The 27,230-nt window shown below is 33.2% G+C and overlaps 1 protein-coding gene across 2 annotated transcripts in view; it reads left to right on the top strand.

Annotated features, from left to right (window-relative positions):
* The window catches only part of LOC106669121 (dual 3',5'-cyclic-AMP and -GMP phosphodiesterase 11A-like), a 203,154-nt gene that overhangs the window by 159,359 nt on the left and 16,565 nt on the right, over positions 1-27,230 (top strand). For both annotated transcript variants that reach the window (XM_014398401.1, XM_014398402.2), the window contains 3 exons: positions 1,343-1,410; positions 18,040-18,132; positions 22,673-22,723. In XM_014398401.1, the coding sequence (XP_014253887.1) occupies positions 1,343-1,410; positions 18,040-18,132; positions 22,673-22,723 (212 nt within the window). The remainder of the gene's footprint in view (positions 1-1,342; positions 1,411-18,039; positions 18,133-22,672; positions 22,724-27,230) is intronic.

Below are 27,230 nucleotides of genomic sequence, written 5' to 3'. Positions count from 1 at the left end.
TAATAAAGCGCATAGTGACGTTGGTGTGTCTGATCACACCGGGATTGATAACAGGGATGGGTCCCTTACCGTGTTGTAACCGTCCGATGTGTCTCAATTTTCTTAAAGTTCCTTGTACTTATTGTAAATAATTAAATTATAATTCTAAGTTAAAAAACAGTTTAAAAGTTGATATACATATAACGTATCTGTGATAAAGAAATACATGTACCTGAGATTGAGTATTAACTTATAAAGAGGTGGGACCAAAGGATGGACCGATGAGTGTCACTAGATTTTAAACAAGATTTTTTTTTTTTTTCAGTATGTAGATTCATTTCCACCTTCATTTTAAAATAACAACAAACATGTGCAATAAATTTAATTGTCTTAAAAAACTGGGTGAAGTCCGTAATTTTATTCTTATAATGTATGAGTATATGATGTTTTATGTAATTCTGTTAATGTAAATTTGTTTCCAATAAGTTAGGCCCTGAAGATGGCGGAACATTCGCCGAAAGCTTGGTGAAACCCAATAGTTATGTTTTTTATTCACCTGTAAAATGACCTGAAGAAGATCCAATACATCAATAACAAAAAAACAAAAATTAGTTTTAATAGTTTAAACAAAATAATGATCTTGTAAATCATAGATAGGATAAACCTTTAAAACTTCAACAAAAGACGAATTTTTGTCTAACATTAAATCAGCGACAATCCTACTCTAAAGCACGATAATGCTCGTCCACATGTCGCTCGCATAATAGAAACGTACCTTCAACAGCATAACATCAGGGTCTTCATTTCCATACTGATAAAAAGTATACTGAGGCGTCTTCGAGATGTAATTAAGGGAATATGAGGAAATATGCGATAATGAAATGTTAATTAAAAATCTAAAACAAAATTAAAACAAATTTTATCTGTCCAAATTTTTTAATTTTTTTTAAAGTTTAATCAAGTTATTTGTGTTCACTCAAAGTGTGTGTTTTCTGTGTAGATGTGTCACGGTTGTGTGTCGTGTTGAGTGTTAATGTTTTTTGTTCATATATGTTTGATTTTGAAGGAATGGGAAAGGATTTAGGGATAGAAATTCATTTTTCTACGAGGATTTAATTAACGGGCACTAAATACTACAGAGATATTACTAATGGTAATATTTTTTATGCTAATCAACTGTCTTTTGGCCGAATTTTGTTATTTATTTTGTCAATTCGTACACACGCGCCGAGTAGGAAGTGAATGGAAGGATGGTTCTGAATGAAGGGCAAACGAGGGCATTGAACCACCCGGATTCACGCTGAGTTTATATATAGTCTACTCACGCCCTCGTTTTATTAACTTGAAATCATTTCTTTTCCAGGTGTCGCGACGATAATCAATAAGCTGACTGGGGACCCATTCGACGAGAACGACGAACAGCTTTTTGAGGTGAGTTTCTACCATGAATCTTAGACGATAAATGCGGAAAAATGAAAACAAAATTGAAAATGAAAAAACAGTCCTGGTTATCCACTAGCCGAGTGACTTGGTATTTTCTGCCCACCGGGTGGATTCGTAGAGATAAAGCAAGGGAAGGAAGATTTACGATACTTGGAATGGTTCCAACCATCACAAGAGGCATTGGATAATATGACGCAAACTTTATCGATCCTAGGCCCTTTGATACAACTTTATTCCTCGAGTTAAAAATAAATTTTCTGCCTATGACAATATATGAGCTGGATAATTTTATTCCTTTCCAGATGGATCGTCCCTTAACACTTTCAATCCCGGCCATTTCAGTTCTTTCCAGTCAATCGAGCTTTGGCCCATAGCGAAACTTTTAGTGATTTTTATCACATATCTGACACAAACTATTCGATAAATATCGTTAAACTCATATTTCACTTCCGGGAATAAGGTATAAGACTGAAAAATAAAATATTGTTGTTCAAAACGGTAGAACGAGTTAAAAATATTTGAAGATTGATAATGTAAAAAATTCTTACTAAATCCCCATGCATGCAAATATTATTTCACTCATGATTGTAGCATTGCAATATTAATAGATTGTGTACATTAATGCATAATAAACTAATATTTTTGGCTTAATTGCTAACTAGTAAATTACGGGCTAAATTTACCGGTGACTAGGCTGATCGACCTAAAAAATATTTGGAGTGAAAAAAAACACATTTCGTCACTAGAAAACAATTATTGTTATATTATTGTACATTATTACAATTTATTAGATAAAAAGAACTTTCACAACTTAAAACAAAAATAACAAATGAATTATTTATTGGAAATTATCTCAGGATATAGTCCAAAATTAAATATATTTATCTGTCGGGTTTTAATTTACATTTAATTTTTATCTTACGAGAGAATTTATTATAACTAACAATTCTTCTTTTTGTACTTGCATAAATTATTCCTACAAATACAACAGACAGATTTAATTATTTCTATTTATAAACTTAAAGGTCATGTTCTTTGGGCTAAACAATTTATCAAATTACAACCTTTAAATACAATCTAAATTTAAACCGTCGCAAATTCTGATAATGAAATAAAAATGAATTCTGGAGGAGCAAAAATAAACAAGGTCTAAGTTAACAACATGCCATGTATCTTAAAATACCTTAGTTAGAAAGTCAAGTCAGTAATAAAAGCGAGGTGAGGCAAGATGTAAGTTCCATTAACATATGTGAATTTGACAACTGCAATTATTCCATTAAAACTATTGAATAAAATACTACGAATTTTCAGTCTTGTCACAACAAACAACTCTAGCCTAAAATTTGATTTGGCAATGTGTGGGTGCGAGAGTGAGGTGCGGCAGCGAGTTTTCAGAAATAATACGAACAGAACCCGACGTTCCACAAGGGGGTATTCTCAGGCCCATCTTTTCTACCCTTCAAATTGCTGACTTCCGTATAGATCTCAATACCAACATTACCAACTACACGGATGAACCACAATTTCATTTCCTAACCCGAATCCTATCCAAGCGAACTTCAACATCGGATGGAATCAGTTAATGTTCATTGAATGAGGAAAAGTGTACACATAAATTTCCTTGATATTCTCCACTGTACATCAATTTACATCAACAAGAAGAAGCTACCACATCCATTTAAGCCAGATATTTAAGATTAGACCTAGACATCAAATTGACATGAAATAACCCCACAAGACTTAAGAGACAATAACATAACAGAAGCCTTTTACGGGTTTTTTAAAAAACCGAAATGTTTTTTAGATGTTCCATTTCGACTGACTCTATGCAAGACGTTGCGATTAATTTGAGCATACGGAGATGAACTGTGGGGTTTCGCCAAGTCGTCCAATATTGAGCATCCATCCTTGCTATCAAAGTCTGCAGACAAATTGTCAAAGCTCATTACTACATCAGTAACCTCACTATCCACAACGTCACCATTCCTTCTGTCAATGAATTGATAGAATCCCACTTCCAGAAGTTCCACAGCAAAGTTCTCGATTCATCCTAACCCTACTGCCCAAGCCCTATTTACTCTTTCATCCCGAGAACCCGTCACGTCGCTTTAAACGACGATGTTCTTAAGCCCTCCTCGCCTCTCAACTTGTTCTCGTTGGTTCTCGTGAAAGGTGTCGTCCTGAAGTGCTGATCATTACGTTAGTTATGAGCCCAGAAGAAAATAAGCATATATATGCACATATTTTTAATATGCAATAATACATATGCTTGCTTTTATATGTTATTTAACAAAAAAGCTATGTAATCGTGCGGTTTAGCTGATTTTTAACCAAGAAGATCGGAATATAGCGTGAACATGGGCAATCCTGATTCCTTCTTTTGCTAATGTAAGATGATTGGAAAACTATGATTACTCTTTCAAGCTGTTGAAAAATATCGTATATAACCTTGTAGCCAAGATAAAAGCACACAAGCGTCGAAAAACTTTCTTTGATAACTTCTTTTTCCGATGTACAGTTTACGATGAGAATTTCCAAATTTTTGTTTCTATAAATGAATCTTCTTCATCATCTTGAAGATTTTTTCAAAGAAATTGCCTACATTGAGACCTATTGCCATAAAGAATTTTAACCAATCCGTATATTGCATTATCTAGTCCTAGTATTTCAATTGAACATTTTGCCTTGCAGTACGTTTCTCTCCAGCATCATTTATGCTTATCTATCTCGGAAGATGATGTATCAAGATTTTTTTGTTTTTGAGCAGTCTCGATGCAATTTATAACAGCACATATTATTGAAAGACGGTTTGGTAACACTACTGAGTAAAGGAATACTTTCAACCCAATATCGGACATTCTTGCAAAGAAAAAAACCTCGATGAAAACTTCTCAAAAATAATAACTGAAAATGAGTTGACGACATACTTGCCAGACAACTCCTCAAAACACGTACTTAGAATTTACCAAAGAAACTGAAAATAACAACAGCATCAACTTCTTGATACTTACCAAAACCAACAATAAAAGAAAAGTCCAAATATACAGAAAACCCACTGCAACCGTCATCATAAACGCAAAATCCACCATCTACACCAACACAAAATTGCAGCACAACTACACATGAACCACAAACTATCAACAATCCCACTCAACCCTGAGAATTACAAACTACAAACAATAAAGACATTTTCAGTAAAAAATGGATATAAAACAAGTACCAACCAGATACTATTTTTTTAAAAACGAAACACAAAAACTGACCCAATAAACGACCCAATGCCGGTTCAGCAACCTAGTACAAAGAGATTAACGCGAACCTTTCAGGATTAGAGATGATCAACTAAAAACAAAAATTTAACAATCGAAGCATATCCTACAAAACTACAATATTTTTATACACTATGACATCATTTTTGTAATAAAATATGAAATTTCAAATTTCAATAGTTATATGTACATAAAGACAACACCAGACGTATTTTGTTGTTTATTTCAGCAAATATATTTTTTTATTGTATACCATATTAGACGAGATCAGGAATTCATGAGATTGAGTAAAAATTATTTAATTATAATGGTTTGAACGAAAATTCACTAAAATACCAGAAAATCATTTATTGTCAGAATAAATTGTTAGTTAAATTTTAATTAATCACTGAATAATGTTTCTGTGTTTTGGTGAATTTCATATATCGTTTAATTAGGTTTACATTAAAATATACATGTTTTAATTATTATAACGATAAAAATTCAAATATGTAGTTTTAAATAAATAACAAAATACATGTGTCCATTTTTTAGTGTATAATCCAAAACAATAACTTGGGACAATTAGTAATTAAAAAGTATTTGATCGAATTTTAAATATATTTAATGGCTAAAAGAAATTGAAAATAAAATATAAAAACCCACTCAATAATAACAACACTATAATGTTTATTACGATACTGTACGTCTTATAAAATAATTAAATATTACCATGAAAAACAAAACTTCAAATTTTTATAGTTTAAGTGTCAATGAAGTGTTTAACATTTATCAGATATCTGATCCGTTAATTATTTTCCCGTCATATTTCGAATTATATAGCTAAATTTAAAAAATGAAACAATATTTACATGTAAATTAAAACTGTTAATACGTTCAGACTGATAATCTGTTAAGCTCAGATTTTATATTCGACAAACAGACATTAAATAAATTCCATTAGAACTTTATCCTTTTACGTAAATATATCGTGTAACGAAGTCAAAGGAGAAAATATTATGTGATATATATCGAAGTGTAGGTGGTAGATAGGCTTCAAAGAGAACGCCTAAGCAGATGAAACCAGGCTCTCGGTTCCAGCTCATTGCTTATTGAGATATTCGCTATTCTAGCATACATTTCACCGTAATTGGCCAACCTGAAATCTCGAGTATTCATCGATTTCTCATTATTCTTAAAAGGTTTTTTCCAAAAAGCAATCATTAAACATCAGTTCAAACCTTACATTAATCCATGTCTTTTCCTGCCGTCCTTTATGAGAATGTGTGCTGTTCAAAACGTCTAGCTGATTTATGTTAACAAGAACTCGTTAAATTTTGACAACAAATTTGCCTTTTATTAATGACAAAAAATTTCTTCGTACAATATTAAATACATAAATACAAAAGAGCCGAAAGCACCAAAAAAAGTTTGACTGAGCGAATTGCATAAAAACAACGAAAATGTATGAAATATTGCTTCGCAATGTGTTTTCCATGTTTATGTTTCCACATCGAGGCACACATCTCCGATTCCCACCGCTTGAAAATTAATATTCTTTATAAATTATTAAAATCGTGGTCACGATATTTAACAAGCTACAAAACCTTGAATAAATATTCCCTTTTGTCTCTAAATCAAATTGTAAAGTTAATAATGTTAGGTGCTGTTTGGTACAACTAAGATTGCGAATTAATCATAGTATTTAACAGTTGAGACATTGGATTTTTCTTTAATTTATTGATTGTGAAGCCAGTGCTAGAATATACTTAGGACTAGGATAAATCAAGATAGGGATAGGATAAAGCCATCGCCTTTTTCGGTGGTAGGCATCGAGAAAACAGCTTGGGATAGTGGCGGGATATATCAGAGTAGATTTTGTGGAAAACATTTTCGGATCAGATCCTCTACAAATGGAATGTCTAGGTATATGTAAATCGTCAGATTGATGACGTAGAAAGGAGTGTTGAGTTTTCAGCGGTCGACTTTGGATTGAATGTATTGGAATTCTTAGATATTGGAGGATTGTGCTGAGCTCGTGAGCACTGAGTTCCAGGATGTTCTAGGATTGGTTCTGCTACTAGGATAAGATTAGAAATTGTGGATTGGATCGCTTTATCGACCGAGTAGTTTGTGTGGAGCATGTTTGGTATGTCAGTAGTGTAGAGGTAGGATGGGACCTATGATACTTCCTTGCGGACGCTTTGATTGGCTGAATTGTAGCCCATTGTCCCGTTAAAACAGCGATCCGAGAGGAAGGATTTCAGGATGTATATTCACACAGTAAGTACAGTATGTTTTAGCTTGAAAAGAAGAACGAGGTGCCACACTTGGATTAATGCTTCCGTAACGTAATCTAGTAAAAAAATTAACAGAACATTTTGGAAGTCATATTTTTAAATCAAATATATTTATATAAATCCGTATATGTTTACGGTCATAATTGACCATATTAATTATTTCAACTAATTATTCTTGTTATATATGGTCTTGGTTGAGATGAAAAAAATAATTAATTGAGGGATCTACACAAAATATCTGTATATCATAACAGACTATATTTTTTTATCAAATAATTTTAACAGTTATAAATAGATGTTAAAAATAAATGTTTGCATTATTCCAAAGTAGAAATATAAATACAATAATAAATATAATATAAATATAATTAGAAATAATAAAATATATTTGGACCGATGCTCATATCCATATGTACATTCGCCATTAAGGAAAAACAATTTTCCTTCCTCTGTAAACATAAAGAACTTTTTTACTAATTGTAAGATTACTAAGAGCATACTTTAAAGTTGTAACTTGTAAAAATCTCTCATTCCAAAAAAGCATTTACGTTTCGAAAGTTATAAAAGAAAATTGGACTTATACCTCGAGGATTACAAGCAATGCAAATAGTTTTCTGCGACTTCCTAAAAGTCTTTCTTTTTTTTAGTGAAATGACGATTATATATTAAACAATCATATTTTACTTGGCGCGTTGAGAAAAATCATTGAGCAAACATGCACATAAAACTTCATAATCGATTTCTGAGTAGGGTATCAAAATATTAAACAAACAGTTCTTAACTAATTTGTATTATATTTCAAAAAGCTATGATAGGTTGGTGATTTATTAATGTGTATATCCATGCTATATTTAAATTTATTTTTCCGTGCAGAAAAAGTTTTTTCTTGAACACTTTTGTTTCATAAGTTTACAAAACCAATTGGTAAAACATCAATCAGTTGTGTGCTATATCGCTGAGCATGAAAAAAGATTTCTTATCTCCGAACAGAGCCTGTATAATCTTGAACAATCGTTTTAAAAGGTCGGCCAGATTTCTTAGGTAAAAATAATTTTATCCGGGTCGATTTTTATCTCTTTATTTATTTACCTCAAAACAAAAATGTGTTTATCTCTAAAACTCGGCAATATAAACATAATTTATTTTGATACAACCATATCGCAAATTTGTAAAAGTTTTCCCATAATTTCGTACTCAAGACAATAAAACATTTAAGGGCTTTAGTTAAATAATAGTTTAACCAGGATTAACCTACTGAAAACTTTACACTATCAAATAATATTAATTTTATTTATTGGTCTTATACTATAAACTTATATCTGTGAATAAACTTCCCAAATAATAAAAAGGTTTTTTAAATAAATTTTAAAATTTCGAACTACGGTAAAATAACATCAGCACAGAAATTATCAGGATTTCAATTAATGGACCACGCACGGTGGCTGAGTCGTTAAAGACCTGACTCGTATTTCAATAAAGAACAATGTGAAAAAGTGTTCTGCGTCGTTAACCATTCATGGATGGCAGGAATAACTCCATCTTACTTAATTAAGTAAATAATGTATTTATTATATAATGTAATAATAATTTATCATTACATTATATAATATTAAATACCCAAAAAATGTAATATATGAGAAAAAATTGGTGAAATTCTAAACCTTTTTAAAACACTGCAAGCCCAGAGGTGTATGACTCTTGCAAACCCCCGTAAAAAACTCAACCAAAATACAATGAACAGAAATGTTAATAGTTAATATATTATTATTTTATTTTTTTGCATTTCATTAAATGATGCTCGCTCATTGCAGATTTTAAAAGAAAATGCAATTGCTCATTATCTTATCCCAGAAATACCAAAAATAAAAAATTTAAAACCTATTATTTTTATCCTTGTCCCAGAGAATAAAAGAGCATCAAATAAATATTCTTTTAAGAGTGTTAAATAATTTAAAGTAAAATTATCCATGTAATACCTGTCAACTTTCCAACTATGTTATGATCATACAACTACAGTTCACTGATTATTGATTTATGATAATTATCTTAAAAATTTTTATGGTATTAATAGAATCGCATTAATGTTGAATTAGCTAGATTTAAGCTAAATGCAAAAATTGTTTGCTATGCAATTTTTAATCCGTGATGCCAGCCAGTTTTCATTTTCAGGCTAATCCACAGGCACCATGTAATCTTTGGGTTAATTGTAACCCTTAAAATTAGTTATTCAAGGGAAAATTCATTTGGCTTACCTCTTAAACGCTAGGGATTTTTTATTGTTTTTTTTTCTGACACAAATTTAAAATTTTGCATATGTTCTATTTAACATGGGTTGGATTTTTAGCAAATCGTTTACCGGGTAAAATATATAATTTTGTCATAAAGGATATAAAAGACCTGGTGAAAACGTTCCCAGGAGAATGTTCCATTGGGGAAACATGTCCATTTCTCCAATAAAATTCTGCACTTTCAGCTGAAAAACTGAAGGACACTTATTTGAAATGGCAACGGTTTTTTGCCCTCTCAACCCTCCTTTTCTCATAAGAGGCACCTTTTTGTTAGGTAATCTTATTTGAGATAGACCACGGTTGACACTCCAGCACGAACCTGAATGTATATCAAGGCTCTGGGGGTGAACGACCCGGCTTCTCATCTCGTAGATGGCCACATTTGCAGCCCCTGGGCCAAATTTATATTTCCTCCTGCGAAATAACTTATCGTCTGTTTATACACTAAAAGCAGACGACAGTTCTGTAATCAAATCTTCTTTTTCCAAGCAAATCCTCTTCTGATTTCCATATTGATTTTCAAATAGAAATTGTTGTGTATTTATACAAATAAAAAGGCGAGTAGATAAACTACTTAAAAATTATCTGACTTAAAGTATCTTGCACATGAAAACTAAACATTGTGCATTGTAGCTCACCGTCAATGTCGTCCTCGCGCTAGACCAACCAACCGATGAGGTCACCATTTGATGTTTGTGTAACGAAAATTATTGTGTATTTGTCGATTATTTATTTTATATATTAATTTTTTTAGCATGTACATCAACATTACAAATATGTGCGCACTGCACCCTGAGGACACGTGTTTAGAGAAACCAACCATCTGACATTTAATATGAGGGAATTAATGGGATAAGGTCTCGAGGCCGTCGACACTTAAGGCACCTGACGTTCTCAGAATGGGAAAGTGTAGATTGTGTACCTGGGCAGTTAGGTCAGGATGGATAGAAAGCTGGGAGTAGGCATTTTATGAGACGGATCCGATCAGTTTCGTTGGCAAAAGGAATATTAAGGCACTAATATTAATTGTTGTGGATAGTGAGGTTGGTGGCGTAGTAAGGAGCTTTGGCATTTGTCTGAGGGCTATTTGGAAGGATTGGATGCACTGAATATCGGATGGTTTAGCTGAATCCCATAGTTCCACGTCCAACGTGGTTGCAGTACTGTCTTGTATAAAGTTAGTTGAATTTTGCCTGTCAAAACAGAATTCCGTAAATCTTCGTAAATTTTTCACAGTCCAAATCTCGTATTAGTTCTTTTGTTATGCGATTGTTTTTTAAGACTTGTGAATTCATCTTCAGTTTGGATATAGTCCTAAACAAAAGCGTGGTTTTTGTTAATCTAATTGTAAGATCAAATTGAACAATTTTCTGCACATTAATTTTCTAAACGCAAGTTTCCAAGTCTCTACGAATTTGTTAAAACAAATTCGACATCCTCTTTGTCAACTATCAAAACTTTAAGCCCATTCTTGAAAAATATTCACGATGTGACAGTCTTTTTTGTTGAATATATCGCTGAGTTTTCATTAGTTCTTTTCTCAATATGGTATTTGCAATTTCAACACCTTGGAGTAACGTTCTCTCTTTTGATGGATTCCATTTATTTTTGAATTATATTGCATTTAATATATACGTCTATATATGAGCAAATATCCGGTACGGTATTGTTTTGGTTTCTTAGACGATAATTAATCCCACTTTCTAATTCAGATTCAAGCATTATTTAGTGATTATTTATTTATTTATTTACGGCAATAGCCCATATTATTAGAATACGAACATGTAATACAAAGAATATATAAACCTGAAAAAACAATGAATTCTTAAAAATTGACAATAATAAAATAGTGACATACAGTACAATTTTGATACCAATGTTTGAATAAAAAAATAATATTTAGGATTTGACTTTATGACATACTATATCGTGCATGAAAAAAATACAAGAAAATTTACTTTTAATAACCTCTCCCCTTCTGAAGAATAATGACAAAGGAAGAGAAATAAAGATTATTAAGTAAAATTATTTAAAGGAGTGTAATTTTAATTTAAGGCATAAAAAATGGAATTGCGGTTTTGCCAGGTCGATATATATAAAAGAAGTTTTGGTAAAAGCTCTTTCAAACCAAATTTCCAGAGGCACCAAATGATTCGAAGATAGAATCATCAACACCAAAAGATCTTTGTTGTAATTGTTATATTTAGGCCTAGTAGTGTTAGTGTAAGTTAAACAACATGCAAAATGACTAATGTTAGGCTATGGTTCATCAAACTAGAAGACTAAAGCTCAACAAAAATAAGCTACCCGTAATTATGCAGTGTGCAGTTGACAAATGTATTCATCACGGTGGCAATGACTACAACCTCGTCAAATTATTTTTATTTTATTTTCAGGAGAATCCCGTAGAGTATTTTTGTGACTAACATTCGTGACTAGCATAAAGCTTTATTTTCTCACTTATTATAGTGTTTTTAATTTGATGTAAGCTGGAGAAAAACCAATCAATATTAAGTTCATTCCCTTTATTAGTCTGTTTATTGCCATGTATTTCATATAATTGGTTTGAGTAAGAGTAGAACAAAAAGTCTTAATTCTCCTCGAATTAAATTGAGATACATGAATTCTTACACATTCAAGTAGCTTGGGACTATGCATTTTAGAATGAAGAAGTTATCGAGGAACAACAAGTCAATGAGAAATTATCTATCTTCCAAAGAGAGGATACCAATTTCATTCAAATGTGGACCATACTTATGAGGTTCTCTTTTAATTTTTAATTTAAATGCTGCAATTCATAAGAACTTTTTTTTACTCTTTCCAGAAACAAAGTAGGCTTATTGTACATAAAGGCCCAAACTTCACTACCATATTCAAGGATGAGGCTCACATATGAATAATATAACACTTTCAAGGCTGCCTTGCTGTTAAAGTCCACTGACTTCCTTGCAACAAATCCCAACATTTTCATACCATTAGTTTGAATTTTGTTTATGTGGTTATTAAATGTTAATTTCTTATCATGGCAAACACCTAAGTCTTCAATCACATCAAGTCTTTCTAGAACACAGCCATTGATCATATAATAGTACCCTAAATCAATCATTTTTCTACTATAGTAACAGTTTTACATTTCTCACAAATTAAATACATTTTATTATTTGAACACCATTGCTCTAAAGAGTTTAGGTCCCTCTGTAAGAGGTTGCAGTCAATGATCATGTCTATGGTTTTATAAATTTTGACGTTGTCAGCAAACATTTTTAAGTTACTATGTTACTTAAATACTAGTACATACTAGTAAATGCATGCAGATCGTTAATAAATATTTTGAACAATAAAGGGGACAGATGTCCTCCTTGTTGTACCCCTGAAGTTGCACTTATCGCCTTTGACATAAAATTAACACATTTTACAATTTGCGTGCGGCCCTTTAGATACTACTCGATACACTGAACAATGTCCATGTCAAAGTCAAAGTCGCATAGCTGTTTCAGCAAAATTGAGTGATCCACATTGACAAAGGCTTGTGAAAAATCGGTGTAGATCGTATCCACCTGTTCATTTTTATCAAAAGCTGTCAAAACGTCTTGTTGAAAGCAACGGAGATTCGTAGTGGTAGAACGTCTAGCCATAAAACCATTCTGATCATTGACAACAACTGAATTTAATTTAGGTGTTAACATATCACAGATTATACTTTCAAATACTTTAACAATATGACAGAGTTTAGATATAGACCTATAATTTATAATTAATTTACTATCTCCCGATTTTAGAAGTGGCAAAACATAACTTTTTTTTATGTTTATGTTCTATTATGTTGTCTATTATGTTGCTCTTATCTTCGCCGGATCTAGTTTTACATAGATCTAGATCTTAAATTGACTTTTTCATTTAATTCATAACGGCAAAATTTACCAGAATACTATTATATAGTACAGAATAATAGGATAATTATAGATTATAGAAAAGAATAGATTATAGAATATAATTCTATATAGAATATTATTATATAGCGTAACAAATTATCTCATAACTAAAATTGTAAAAGAACATTGTTGGGTAAGGGACTTGAAATTATTAAATTTACGCTTAAAAACACCCTCCGCTCTAAAAATGCATGTTTATACGACAAACCAAACTAGTTTTGTTGAATTACTATATTATTTGGGAAAAGGCCATACTGACAAGACTACCCCTAAGTCATACAAGAATAATGCCTTCTGGCTGAAAAGCGCCCGCTTAGGTGACCATTATGCAAGGATAGAATAACAGTCGAGCACGATTTCAATTGTAGAAGGTTGATTTTTGTTACCGACTAACAAGTGTTTTTATTAAAAATATATCATGTAGATGTTCTTGTGTTTCTGCTCCCCTTGGGTTTGATATCATGTTTTTCAACCTTGCAATGGAAATTTCACTAAGACAAGTTCTAAAAAATGTAAAAGTGAGTAAATCCTTGGAATAATTATAAAATAAGGCAACTTTGGTGAAATCCCCGAAAATTTTTGCATGAACAAATCATTGCACGAGCCACAAATGAGTATTTCCAAAAAAAACCACGGGTTTTGCCATCTGTTTTTCTATGAGCGATTACTGTGTATTCGGAAGCGTGAATTTTTCAACGGCAATTTTGTTATCTTGTGGAAAATTTAATGTAGTTTGCGAAATAAATGTCAGATTTGTATTTAAATGAGGCTAAAGTTGAGAAATTACGAATTTATGTATATAAAAATCTGATTTCATGACTAAAATCACAAAAATGGAAATATCTCAAGATAGAGACAAGATTGAAATCTCATTCTGGTGGCACTGAACTGCGTTTTATTTAGTGAATCCAGCATGGTAGTATTGACATTAAATCAAGTAACATCCTGTATAGGTATTGTATGTTTTTCGTCTATTCTGTAATTGACACCCTGACGAACAAACGAGAAGCTAGTATTTTAGGATATCGACGTAGTATACATATAAAAGCAGAGATTCAGTAACCAAATCAAGGCGCTCGATCGCAGTTTAAAACAAAATACGCGTGAAAGACCAGGAAAAGTCGGAAAATACGCTGAGGGCCGGCGATGACCTCTAGCTGTTTGTCATAAAAATTTATATATGGTTTATGGACCGACATACATGCGTTCAGATACTAGTCTTATTGAGGAGTTAATTAGAAAAAATTAATTTAAAAGAGAGTTCAACATGATTATTAAAAAATAATTAAATTCGTTTTTACCGTACAAAATATACTTTCTTTTCAAAGTTCTATCCCCCCGATAGAATACATATTATATTAAAAATTTAATAATAAAAAAGAATACATATAAAATAAATAATAATAAATACATTTGATTTAAGTCAGTCATAGTAATTTGTAAGTTAAAATTAGTAAGGTCTTCGCAAATTTTAAGTTTATCATCAGCCTTGCTAAGAGAATTCACGTCCTTATCTAAACGTCTTTCAAACATTAATTAAAAATATTTCTCGTAAGAATGTAGTGGGGTGAATAAGGTTGTCATAATAAACCATATCATAAATTTTACGCTAATTATTAATTACCTCTCTTCTTCCCAAAATTCAAGATTATGCACACAACTTCGAACGCAACAGCTTTTAAGTTTAACAATGTTTATTTGCATAATTCCGAGTCTGCATAATTCAAGGGTTAAGTTGACATGAAAGGTAATTTTGTGTACAATGCTTGTTATCCTACAAAAACACGGTTTAATTTGTTACCCAAACATGTGCACGGTTTAATGTGCAATGAATAATATTTTTAATTTTTTGTCTCAAAATATTGATTTATTATGTAGAAAATGTTAATAAAACTAGATAAACAAATGGACTATATAAAAATATAAAATATTTTAATAAAATATAATATAATATAATTTAAGGTATGTTCAAAATATATTGGGTTGTTAAATATATATTGGGCTTGGTTCTTCTCAACTACAGCCCTACTTAAAGACATTATAAGATTAACCAATTGTTCTATTCGCTTTTCCAATTATAATAAAATGTTGTGTATTAAGGATAGCTTTTACACATTTGGACACAAGCTGGAAGAATTTACACAACCGCAGGAAAAGGTAGAATCAAATTGAAAGCCATTTTTACATAATCGACTTTAAATGAACTAATTTCCTTAAGGAAGAAAAGCCAATTCAATGCAAATGGTCGGCTAAAAAACCTTTGTAACCACTGTTAAATGAATACTCCATTGTTTCTTAGAGACAAAAAATATAATTGTATATGAAAAGTACAAACATATATAAAATAGAATCAAAATAATTTATAATGTCATAATTTGACCAAATGCTTGTACAAAATTTTGAAATATACTACTTCATTTACAGAGTATTTTGCATAGATTTTAAAAAACATTCATATACCCATAAAGATTTAAGGTATTTTGAAAGAAGAGAGAGGCGTAATCCGGAAGCAGACCAAAAAGAGCATTGTTGGCACTGGCTGAGTGGGTAAAAAGTATTCCTTCCATTTCTAGAAGTTTCCCCAAATAAAAATATTAATCAAGCTTTTAAGGGGATCTTGATAGCAAAAGAAAATGTATATATTGTTTCTTCGCCAAAAGGAATACGAGTGGTAGAAAGAAGCTTAAAACCCACAGCCAACAATCGACTTTTCTCCTTTCAAAATTGCTATAATTTATATGCATAATTTACTGCAAGAAAATTTTTAAAAAATAATAATAATGGTTTTTCGTGGTCTTGAAAATATTATTTACGGTGAGAGTTTCCAATAAATAACCAGCGCTATTTCGCCCGGTCTCAACTGGTAGCTCAAATAAAATATGATGACCTTGCCCTTTTGCGGATCCTGCCGAACCCTTTTAAGCAAAGTCTGATCCAATTCCCTTTAGAACGAAAGGACATCCCTGCGCAAAGATGAAAAAAATACAGTTCTCGCCCTTAAGAAGAATCCGAAATACGGTCGCAAACAATGTATCAATATGAATAACATGATGGAATATTCCGATAAATTGAAAACGACGAACTGAATACCAAACGTTTTTCATCCTTTTTAGCTCGCATATTGGTCATATTTCCACTGTTTTCTTCAACAATAATTAATGATTGTTGATGTACGTTGGTTTATTATCTGAAAAATTGATTTTGTACGTGATAAATGACGTTAGGTCACGCATTTGAAAATATTTCAAAGATACTTTTCTAACAAAACAAAATAACGAATACTCTGGAAAGAAATTTCGTATTAAAAATCTTCAAGAAGAAAGCAAATTTAGTTGCTATTGCCAAGCTTTCGGCCTATTTTAAGGTCATCATCAGGGCCTATATTAATTCCACATTATGAAAAGCATATTTGTACAATTGATTTAGCAATCAATATAACTATAAAGAACAAACAACCTTAAATATGTCTACAGATTGACATACATAAGTTTTTACAAGCGATCTCCAATTTTTTGTGAAAGATTGTCTAAATTATCCCTTAGAAAAATCAAGAGACAATTCCCTTAATCTTTTTAATAGTTATCATGATAACATGATAGCTGATAGCTGATAGTGATCATGATATCATGGTAACGTAGGAAGGTGAAAATAGTGGCTGTATTCCCTATCTAGACGTGGTAGTGATCAGAAGACAAGCGGACACATTGATGTATGCATAGAGTTTGTCACTAAGCAGCAAATGTTTACGGAATGAATTTAAAGAGCGAGCTTTCCGAATTTTAAGAAATAACAACTACCCAAAGACATTGGTTAATAGATTGTTAGATATTAATTCAAGGAAGTTAACAAATGGTGAAAAAATAGATAGAAATATGAACCATCCTTTTACGATCAAGATTATAACGTAAGACCCAGTGATCTCGCCCAAATTAAAATATTTCATAAAGAAATACATACGCGATATCAATTTATGTTACAAATACAAGAATGAAATGAGTCCTTTGAAAACTAAACTCAAGGATAAGGAAGAAAAGTGAATTTATCGAATGTTGCATCTAGGTTCTCGTGTATTGAATATCCAAAATAAAATAGAAAATAATAATTCTTACATTCAAACAGATATTAGGGACTTAATTTCAATTGATGAAGATCTTATTAATTTTAAAAAATTATTTGATAACGAAACGAGAACCTCCGGGATAAGCTTGCAATACTGCCTTGGACTGAGACTGAGTCGGTCTTCAAGGAAAGTTGAGATCGCCTGTAAAAAATTAAATATGTCAATCTGTAGACATATTTAAGATTGTTTTGTAAGTTGTGTATAGTTATATTGATTGTTAAATCAATTGTACAACAATGTTTTTCATAATGTAAAATTAATAGAGGCCTGATGATGACCTTAATTGGTAGCATACCTTGATAGACAGTTGAACCAAAGTGTTCATAAGTAAAAAAGTGGTCGATCCTTTTAATATTGAAAAAAACAAAATGAGTTAGATATGAACATATTGACGGTTTAATCATTTTTCGATCGTCTTGAGTCTGTGCCCTTTTCTTTGTTCTCTTTCTAACTCATGGGAAAGAAATTTGGATTAAGTCGTTACCCATTCCTTAAAGTTAAGAAAAAATATCTACTGGATTTAATAAAAGTGAAAAATATATGATGGTAAAGATACGTATATCCACGGAAAAGGAAACTTCAAATTAACAGTTTCAAAACTTTCAAACTTCAAAAAATTAATAAATAAATTCCCTATTGTCCTAGCCATTTCATTTTAATGCCAATAAATATTTTATATATATTGTCTTATCTTTACGCTTAAAAAAAGAGTTTTGTTTTATGTTAAAGGCTTTCACCATTTTCTGCGGGCTTGGCATTCACAACACCATCATGTACAACGAAGTCGAAAAAGCTATGGCGAGACAAAAGGTGACGATCGAGGTAAGTTATATTTTATATCATATAAACAGATATACAATTTTTACATTGCATTCACTTCATAAAAGGAATAAAGTCGTAAAGCAAAACTGAAATAGACTCTGGTACAACCAACGAAGTTATTTAAATTTAAGATTAAAACCCAAATCGAAGTCGTTAATCCAACTTCGAAGCCATTTTACGACATACATTCTCCAGTACTCTCTCTCTTTCACTCTCACTCTCACTCACTCACCCCTCACTCACTGCCTTACTCTCTCTCACCCACTCACTCTCTCTCTCTCTCACCTCTCTCACTCTCCTCTCTTCTTTCTCTTTCTCTCTCACACTCATTCACTCACTCCCACTCACTCCCACTCATTCACTAACGCCCTCTTACACTCACTCATTCACTCACTCACTCTCACTCTCTCTTACTCCCTCTCACTCTCACTCACTCCCTCACTTTCTCTCTCTCTCACTCACTTACTCTCACTCACTCACTCTCTCTCACTCTCCTCTCTTCTCTCTCTTTCTCTCTCTCACTCTCTCTCACTCACTCCCTCTCACTCTCTCTTTCTTCCTTTCTTTCTATCTCTCTATTTTTCTCTTTCTCTTTCTCTCCTCCTCTCTCTCTCTCTCACTTTCACTCATTCACTCATTCCTTCTCACTCTCTCTCTCTCTTTCTTTCTTTCTCTCTATTTTTCTCTTTCTCTTTCTCTCCTCCTCTCTCTCTCTCTCACTTTCACTCATTCACTCATTCCTTCTCACTCTCTCTCTCTCTTTCTTTCTTTCTCTCTATTTTTCTCTTTCTCTTTCTCTCCTCCTCTCTCTCTCTCTCACTTTCACTCATACACTCCCTCACTCTCACTCTCCTCTTTCTCTCCCTTTCTCTCTCACTCATTCACTCACTCCCTCTCACTCTCACTCATTCACTCACGCTTTCTCACTCCCACTCACTGACTCCCTCTCCCTCACTCTTTTTCTCTTTCTCTCTCCCTCTCTCTTTCTCACTCTCACTCACTCATTTCCTTACGCTCGCACTCATCTCTCTTCTCTCTCTCTCTCTCTTTCTCTCTCTCTTTCTCTCTCTCTTTCTCTCTCTCTTTCTCTCTCTCTTTCTCTCTCTCTTTCTTCCTATCTTTCTATCTATCTCTAAGTACCTATCTATCTATTACTTTTTTCCTAGAAATTTCCTGTAATAAAAAATATAACCAACCTATTAAATAAAATAATAAAAATACATTCCATTGGTATATTTTTAGTCCGATAGGTAGAATTTCTCTTATTATTGATATATTTTGACTAGTGGGGGTTATTCACCCATGGCGTAACTTGACATCGAACTTGCAGATCGGTCATCAGAGGGAAGAAGAGTAATGAGCGGCCATTTGGGAGGGAAAGGTGGAAGATTGGACGGTACTAATTGCCTTGATTAGTCGCTTTCACTTAGTTGTTTCCCTAATGAAGAGCCGCCCCAGTTACAGGCGGACCACGTTGGTGGACTCGGCCCGTTCAATCGGCCTTATCTTATCATATCAGTCCTTGTCATACCTGAACATCGATCTCTTCTTGTACACAAACCTTTTTTAATTAACATGTCTAATTTGTTAAATTGACGGGTGTTGATCATGTCACGCGGTTATTTCTTCACAGTATATTTCATACACGCTGGTCGTTAATAGAGATCCAACGGGTTACTTCATAGCCTTTATTGCGAGACATCTCACTATAGATAAAAGATCAAAAATGACTATTTTTTATTATTAAATTTATTTAAGCTTTATTATATTCTTTTTTGTCTGATATTTAAGCAAAATACGTTAACAAAGATTAGCAAATCAGTATGCCAATTTGTTATTGGTTTGGGATATACTTGTCAATCTTGCCGCATCGATATAGAATCCCGGAAAAACACAAAGTGCATAAAATTGGTTGTTCTGCAAGTGATTGAACTTCGATACTGATCACTGTACTGGATCCGTATATTTTTGCTTTTCAGACACGATTAAATTTCTGGGCTGCTGCAATGAGAACACACATAGATATGTGAAAATGATTGCGAACGACCAAACTAGGTCACCACCCTGTAGACCCCAAGGAAAAATCGCACATGAATTGATCCACGTAAGATCCAACAAAATTAAGTCCTTCTGTTCTCATTGGCTCATTGGACTCACTTGGAATGTCAAGTTCAACAAAGTAGAGTTTTCTAACGATCAAACCCGACAGATAAAAGATTTATAATTGTCGAACCGCCTAACCTCGTCTAATATACTTTTCTCAGGCAACCGCCCAAAATTTGCCCCGTAAATATTAGTTGAGTCCACGCATAATTGATTTTACCATTTCTCGTCGTTTACATTGCAAAAATGGCACGAAAAAAACACTTAAACGCTATTTATTTATATTTTTCCTTTGTTGTCCAACGGCATGGAATTGGTAGCGTAGTGGTCGAGTAGGTTGTCGGCCTCAAAAGCTTTGTACCACACAGACGACGATGTTTGACCAACAAAAACAGACGATGCTTAATTTATCCGATCAATAACACGACTACACGGCTTTGTCTCGACAGAATATATATATTTTCGCCTGTAGACAAGACCGATTCCCTGTGTACAATTTCCCCAATTAATTCCACCTTTTTTTGTCTCGTCCTAATTGCTTCCTCGCCCTTTTTTTGCCCCGGACGGTTTGTACCTTTATACAGCCTGGGAAATTTTTTGTTTTAACGTTTTTAGTGAAGAGAAAAACTTATTTTTAAAACTGAAAGAGAGAAACATTTCTCAAGACTAATTACATAGGATTTTCGTGAGCATATATATCTTAATCAATTAAAAATTTACTTGTTAATCCAAAGCTTGAATCAAAATCTCTTCTTCTCTTGAGTTGGGGCAGTATTCTCTACGGCTTTTCTTTGCGTAAACTTTTGATCAAATTTGGCCCCTGGGCTTTTGTTCATGGTCAAGAGATTCCTTCATTCCAACTACTCTCCCACCTCACTGACCGGTTTTTGCGATGAATTGGGACAATGTCTAGCAATGCAGCACCGTATTGGGAATCTTATTTCTACTTCCTTTAGTTGGGTTAGTATTTTTCGGGGGTCTTTCTTGACATAAGCCAAGCTTTTGATCGAGTTTGAACCTCATACCTCACACCTACATCACTTTCGAGTCATTGAAGGGGCGGTGTCCTCCGTAAACTACCTAATTCGTGCTAGCGGAGTCAGGGTTGCGTTCTGACTCCCACACTTTAGCAGGTGTACATAGCTAACATACCATCCCACAACCTATCAGGTAATACGGTGGTCTTCTCAATATACTCTCTCAGAATCGAAACCTTCAACAACACCTCACACTTCTGGGTTATTGGTGCGAGAAGATAAGGTATTCAATCCAGATAAATCCACCCCATAACCTGCCGCGCTGCGAAAAAATCCCTTTCCATCATATCCACCTCCCAACTGTGAAAAAGGTCCGGTATATAACCAAGAGGATTGAAAGCTCTCTCACGACTTCTTGACAAATGCTCTCATCCACCGCTTACAAACATAAGACTATTTTGTAACACCTTATTTAATCTGAGGTGGACTTACGGGGGCTGGAAGTCTGCGGTTGAATATAGTTCCTGCTCTGCTATTATCTTATCCATGCAGGAGTTCCTCAGGACAGCTTATTGGCCTCCTTACTGTACCAAACATACACAGCTAACATTCCATCGTATATATCATATTCAATCATCCTTTTCTTTGCAAACGATACGACAATTCTGTCGAATAACCCCATCCCTATTCTTTCATCTTGGAAAACCTACAACATCCTCTCAGCCAAGTCGAATCTTGGTGGAAAAATTTTTCATTTGACCTTTCGTTAGAAAATTAGACGGCCATTATACTTCAATAACGTTCTCCCTTTCAATAGCGGATGCCATATCTCAGGATGTACATAGACAAATAACTGACTTGGGAGTTCACTCGTTTAAACGACAAGAACTGATGAAACTGTACAAAATCCTCTCACTTGCTGCTCGACAAAAGTGCTAAAACCGATAGATAACCTATAAAACTATATTAAATATTACTACTATAAAATAATAATAACTATTTATATTTTAATTCTGCTAATATTATTACCACCTGAAATGTTTATCTTTATGTAGTAAAAACGGATATCACATGTATACATTTTCAGAATTTCAGTTTTATGTAAAACTGCCACTTTTAATGTATTACATTATTAGATTTTAGTCTATTTGATACTCGGCTTTCATTGTGGAGGTTAAAAATTGAAAATATGGAGAATATCGTGTTTCGTTAAATAAAACTCAAACCCCGTTGTTGGGTTAATGTGCTTTTTGCTACATAAATTCTTCTGCAAATACTAAAAATATATTAAGTATGAGGTCCCGACTGAAAATAGAACTTGGAAGCTTTATTAAATATGACGTCTCCCCTTTTGGGCGATTGAATCGAAGAATGTCCCAGTACAGATTCCTGACGGCATAGGAATGCCAAACACCTTCATTGTGGAAATGACGTTATTAATTCTTGAATTTTCTTTTCAGGTCCTTTCCTACCACGCGACCGCGTCCAACAAAGAAGTTGAAGCACTCATGGTAAGTATCATTCCGATATGAGAAGTACAATAATATTAAATAATAGATACAATTTTCAATGTTGGTGTTCAATTTTGGAATATCCTTTGGAAAGTTTTTATCACAGACAAAAAATCTAAACAAATCCTTCATTACTCCATGATCGATTTTAAAAACAAAATAATAAATTACATAAATCTTAAGTATTCATAAGATAATCTTTTAAAAACTAGGTTTAAGCTAACTTGGCAAAATGAAGTAGTAGTCAATTTAATTTAGACTGAGAAGTAATATATTTGTTAATGAAAGTTTTACACATTTAGGGCATGGAGATAATAAAATAGTCGAAATATCAAAGAAACTTCACAGTTCTCTTTTTCGATATATTCACTTTAAAAGTATCGTTTTTTAATTTACTCGCTTCTTAAAGTAAAAAGGTAAAACATCATCAAAGTAATAATAGTAAGACTATACTCGACTTCAAAATCAATTTTCGCACAATTTAAAATTTAATATTCTAAAACTAACAAAACGTCAGTCAACACAAAGCACACTTTTAAAAATAACGACACTGTACGTACTGCAAAGTTGAAATGTTTGTACAATTTCAGTACAAGATATAGCAATAAACAAAAATATAAAAGTCATGGGTACGTGACAGTATAAAATAGAATAAAAAATAACTTTTTTGGAATCCTTTTAGAATAGGAGGTAAATTTTCTGACAACACTTTGATCATCGTTTTTCTGTTCTCTTGTACAAAACGATTGAAAGGACGAGGTTTATATTTAATATTCGACTGTAAAAACCGTAATATCATCGGCGAAGTGTTCATATATATATTGTTAAATTTCCATTTTGCCCTTTTATACGTCAATGAAGAACTGATTTTATAGATTTATTATAGATTTTGCGATAGAACCAAACAAAGATCAATCGTCAAAATAAAATTTATCGTCAGAAATCTTATAAATTCTCAATCATTTTAATGACATTTTAGGTACATTTATATACGACTATAGGTTTAAGACTTTGAGAGAAATTTGATAATCTGGGTAACATGCCTCCTTAAAATTTTAGATGGCAAATTAAATCGAACCTAAGCTGTATGTGGTTTTACAAGCCATAGAACCGATATATTTGTGTGTGTGTCTGTACGTATATGCGCTTATAAATCTATATTATAATATTTTCTTAATACATTTAAGAACGAGCATAGCTTAGTGGTTCTGGGTTCAATTCCTTGCATTGAACGTGAAATTTGATTAATGTGAGTAAAAATATGTGATAATGTAGTCTGATGATTCACTACATCTGATAGGTATTTCGACATAATAATCACCTAAACACTTTATATGTGTATGTATATGTATATAACATGTCAAAATTACAAAATTTAAAATTTTGGTCATGATTGCACGTTCTACTGAGGTTACAAAAAAATACCTACAACTTGTCAAATTTCACAAAAACTTTTTCATCTAATATGCTTTACGTTGATTTTTCAACTCTACTAGAACGTTATTTAAAAACCTGGATATCAACGTAAAGCATATCAGATGAAGAAGTTTTTGTGAAATTTGACAAGTTGTAGTTATTTTTTTGTAACCTCAGTAGAACGTGCAATCATGACCAAAATTTTAAATTTTGTAATTTTGACATGTCAACTGATATTGGCTAACATTTTATGTCATTCAGATTATTGCAAGTAGAAGTATCTTACAGCTAATTTAGCGTTCTTTCAAATGGTGTAATTGGATTTGTTGTAGTCTCAAAACTTTGGAAGTTGTAAGCGTTTTTATGTGGTAAGGTAGTGAAAAGTTGAAAAACATGACGAATATCTTCAAAATAGTGAACTTCCCGAAAATTTTCTCCTGAGCATTTTATGCTCCAAACGAAGAGTAGAATCGATTCCCTGAGTTTCGTCTGAAGGAACTGGGACACCGTGTATATATATACACACCCGCGCGCGTGTGTTTGTGTGCGTGCGTGCGTGCGTGCGTGTGTGTGTGTGTGTGTGTGTGTAAAAACTCGGGGAATATTTTTGCATAAAAGTAAAAGCGTAACTCGCGTTTCAACAAAGTTACTGTAAAGTTTTTCTGGCAGACGATAACTCTCAGATATTTAACAGTTAGACGTATTTTCCGTAGATACTAGCCTTTGGAATAAGCAAGGTTTTAACAGTTTAAATTAGTTGATAACAGCGTGTACAAAACACTAAAAATCAATACGTAATTAAGCGTACTTCAAACACAAAGCGTACAATTTACGAAAGAAACTTACTTGAAATCAGCAAAACAAAGTTTAGAAACAAAACTGAAATGTTTTCAAAAGTAAAAACCGATGTAGCATTCATGAGAAAACAACTGTGCCCTTAAAATAAACGACGAATTCCAGTTTTCAAAAAATGACAACATATGCAGGGACAACTTTTTACTTGTATTTTAAAATAATGATCCAGTAATTGGCAACCATTTAACCGCAACAATATTTGAAGAACCATCACCTTTCAGCCCAAACAACTTAACGCATCCAATAACTGCCGCAAAAATAAACAAAAAATCAGATCAAAAATATAGTTTGCTAGATAAAATTAGTTAGCAACAATTTACATGTTTTTATAACGTCGAGTCAGGACAGATTTTGGAATTTCATTGATGTCATAGGCAGACCAAGATAATGATCAAATTATCGGATCACCACAGTTACCGATCAGTTTCGTCTGTCTATCCTCTGAGGTTGATCTGTCAGACGCATTTAGGCATTTCACCATCTTCAGTGCCTCGGGGATTGTCCTTCGGGCCAGATTATTAACAGTTATATACGATAGCCACTTGTAACATCCTTTTCCCTGGGTTGAAGGTCTTTATAGATGATTTGCTGTAATGAGAACGTGGATGGGATTCCATTTTGTGATATACAAAGATGAAAGCAATGTGGTCCAAACAGAAATTTAGGCTGAACAGTAATTACTCAAACAACCAGCGGCGCAATTGGGTATCTTCAATCAAAACTTTGACACGTGTGCCGAAAAGTTAAAATACCTAAATACAGCCATATAATGAATATATCGCTCGTAAATTCCGGTGTAAATCTTCATTTGATAGAAAAGGAGGACACTTGTCTCATTCCGGCCTGATTATTGCATCTCCTTTTTTGTAGATAAGGGCTCAAATTGGTATCTGTGGAAATAAATTGGAAGACGTACTAGCGAAATGAAGATGCAGGCTTTTAGCCTAGTAAAGTGAAGTGTGCATCGGAAAAAGTCCAATACCCAGGGCAGCCCCTTCCCGGTGAAACATCTACTGAAACATGAAATGACTCAAGGTACCCAGCAGTCTCCAGCATGTTCAACTTTAATAAGGCCAGAAAATGTCCAACAATTCAAAACTTTTATATTGGAAAGATGTTTAAACGGCTAATCACGATTGTTAGAAAACTGGCACCGGAGACAACCCCTACAAAACATGGGTATACTCAATGATGACCCTTTTATAACTTATACAATCAAAAGGAAGAAACTGCCACATATATTATTTTCAAATTTGAAGCAACTGCTTAATGGAGACATAATCTAGGCTATCAAGAAGCACAGGGAAAGAATTGCAGCAATGACCTAATATTCTTAAGAAAAAGGTAGAGTCAATTGAACTGAACAAAGGAGCATGGAGAAGTACAATAAGCAAGAGACAGCAGGGCTTGGAGAATTCAAAAACCCGCATCCTAGTATTCCATTATCTTCATCACCATCATATCCTGATTGTTGGTATGGTAAAAAAGGATACTAGGAAGTGGGGATTGCGCTCCCCAGGCACTGCAGCCTTCTGGCTTATTGTACCTTCCTAGTTCCTTAGTTCAGTGCAATAGACTCAATCCTTCTCCTTACAAGTATCAGGTCATTGACTGTCGCTGCTGCAATTTGATTCCCTAAATTTTTTTCCGTACGTTAGGTTAAATCTCCATTAAGCTGTTGCTTCGCATTCGAAGATATGAGTGGCTGTTTCTTCCTCCTCATTACATAAACTGCAAACGGGATCATCGTTGTATATACCCATGTTGTGTAGATGTTTTTTCAGATGTCAGTGACCGGTTAGTAGTCCTACCACTCCTCTGAGTTTGGCCCTCTCTAATCGCAGCAATGCTTTTGCCAGTCTTGGTGAGGGTTGTTTCACCATAAGTTTCTTATGTCTAGCACTGCTAGAGTTTATCCACTTCTCCTTTTGTTTTGTTTGGTTCCATTCTGCAATGGAGGATTCTATATTTGTTTTTGTTATCCCAAGTATAAGTTCAGCGCCTATGTATGGTCTTGCAGATCCTCCTCTGGCCAGATTGTATGCTTTGTCATTACCCAAAATTCCTCTGTGACCTGGCACCCAAGATATCATCAGGTTGTTGTGTTTCCCCAGGTTTTGGAGATTTTGGATACATTCACTGACTAATTTTGATGTGATTCTTTTACATGCTAATGCTTTAATGGCTGCTTGGCTATCAGATCTTATGAGGATTTTTTTGCCAGTGTTACCTCTTC

The sequence above is a fragment of the Cimex lectularius genome, unplaced genomic scaffold, assembly GCF_000648675.2.
Source record: "Cimex lectularius strain Harlan isolate CLEC.00 unplaced genomic scaffold, Clec_2.1 scaffold283, whole genome shotgun sequence".
In the NCBI taxonomy this organism is placed as follows: Eukaryota; Metazoa; Arthropoda; class Insecta; order Hemiptera; family Cimicidae; genus Cimex; species Cimex lectularius.
The sequence above is the reverse complement of the archived record's forward strand: the minus strand, read 5'-3'. Positions and strand labels throughout refer to the sequence as shown.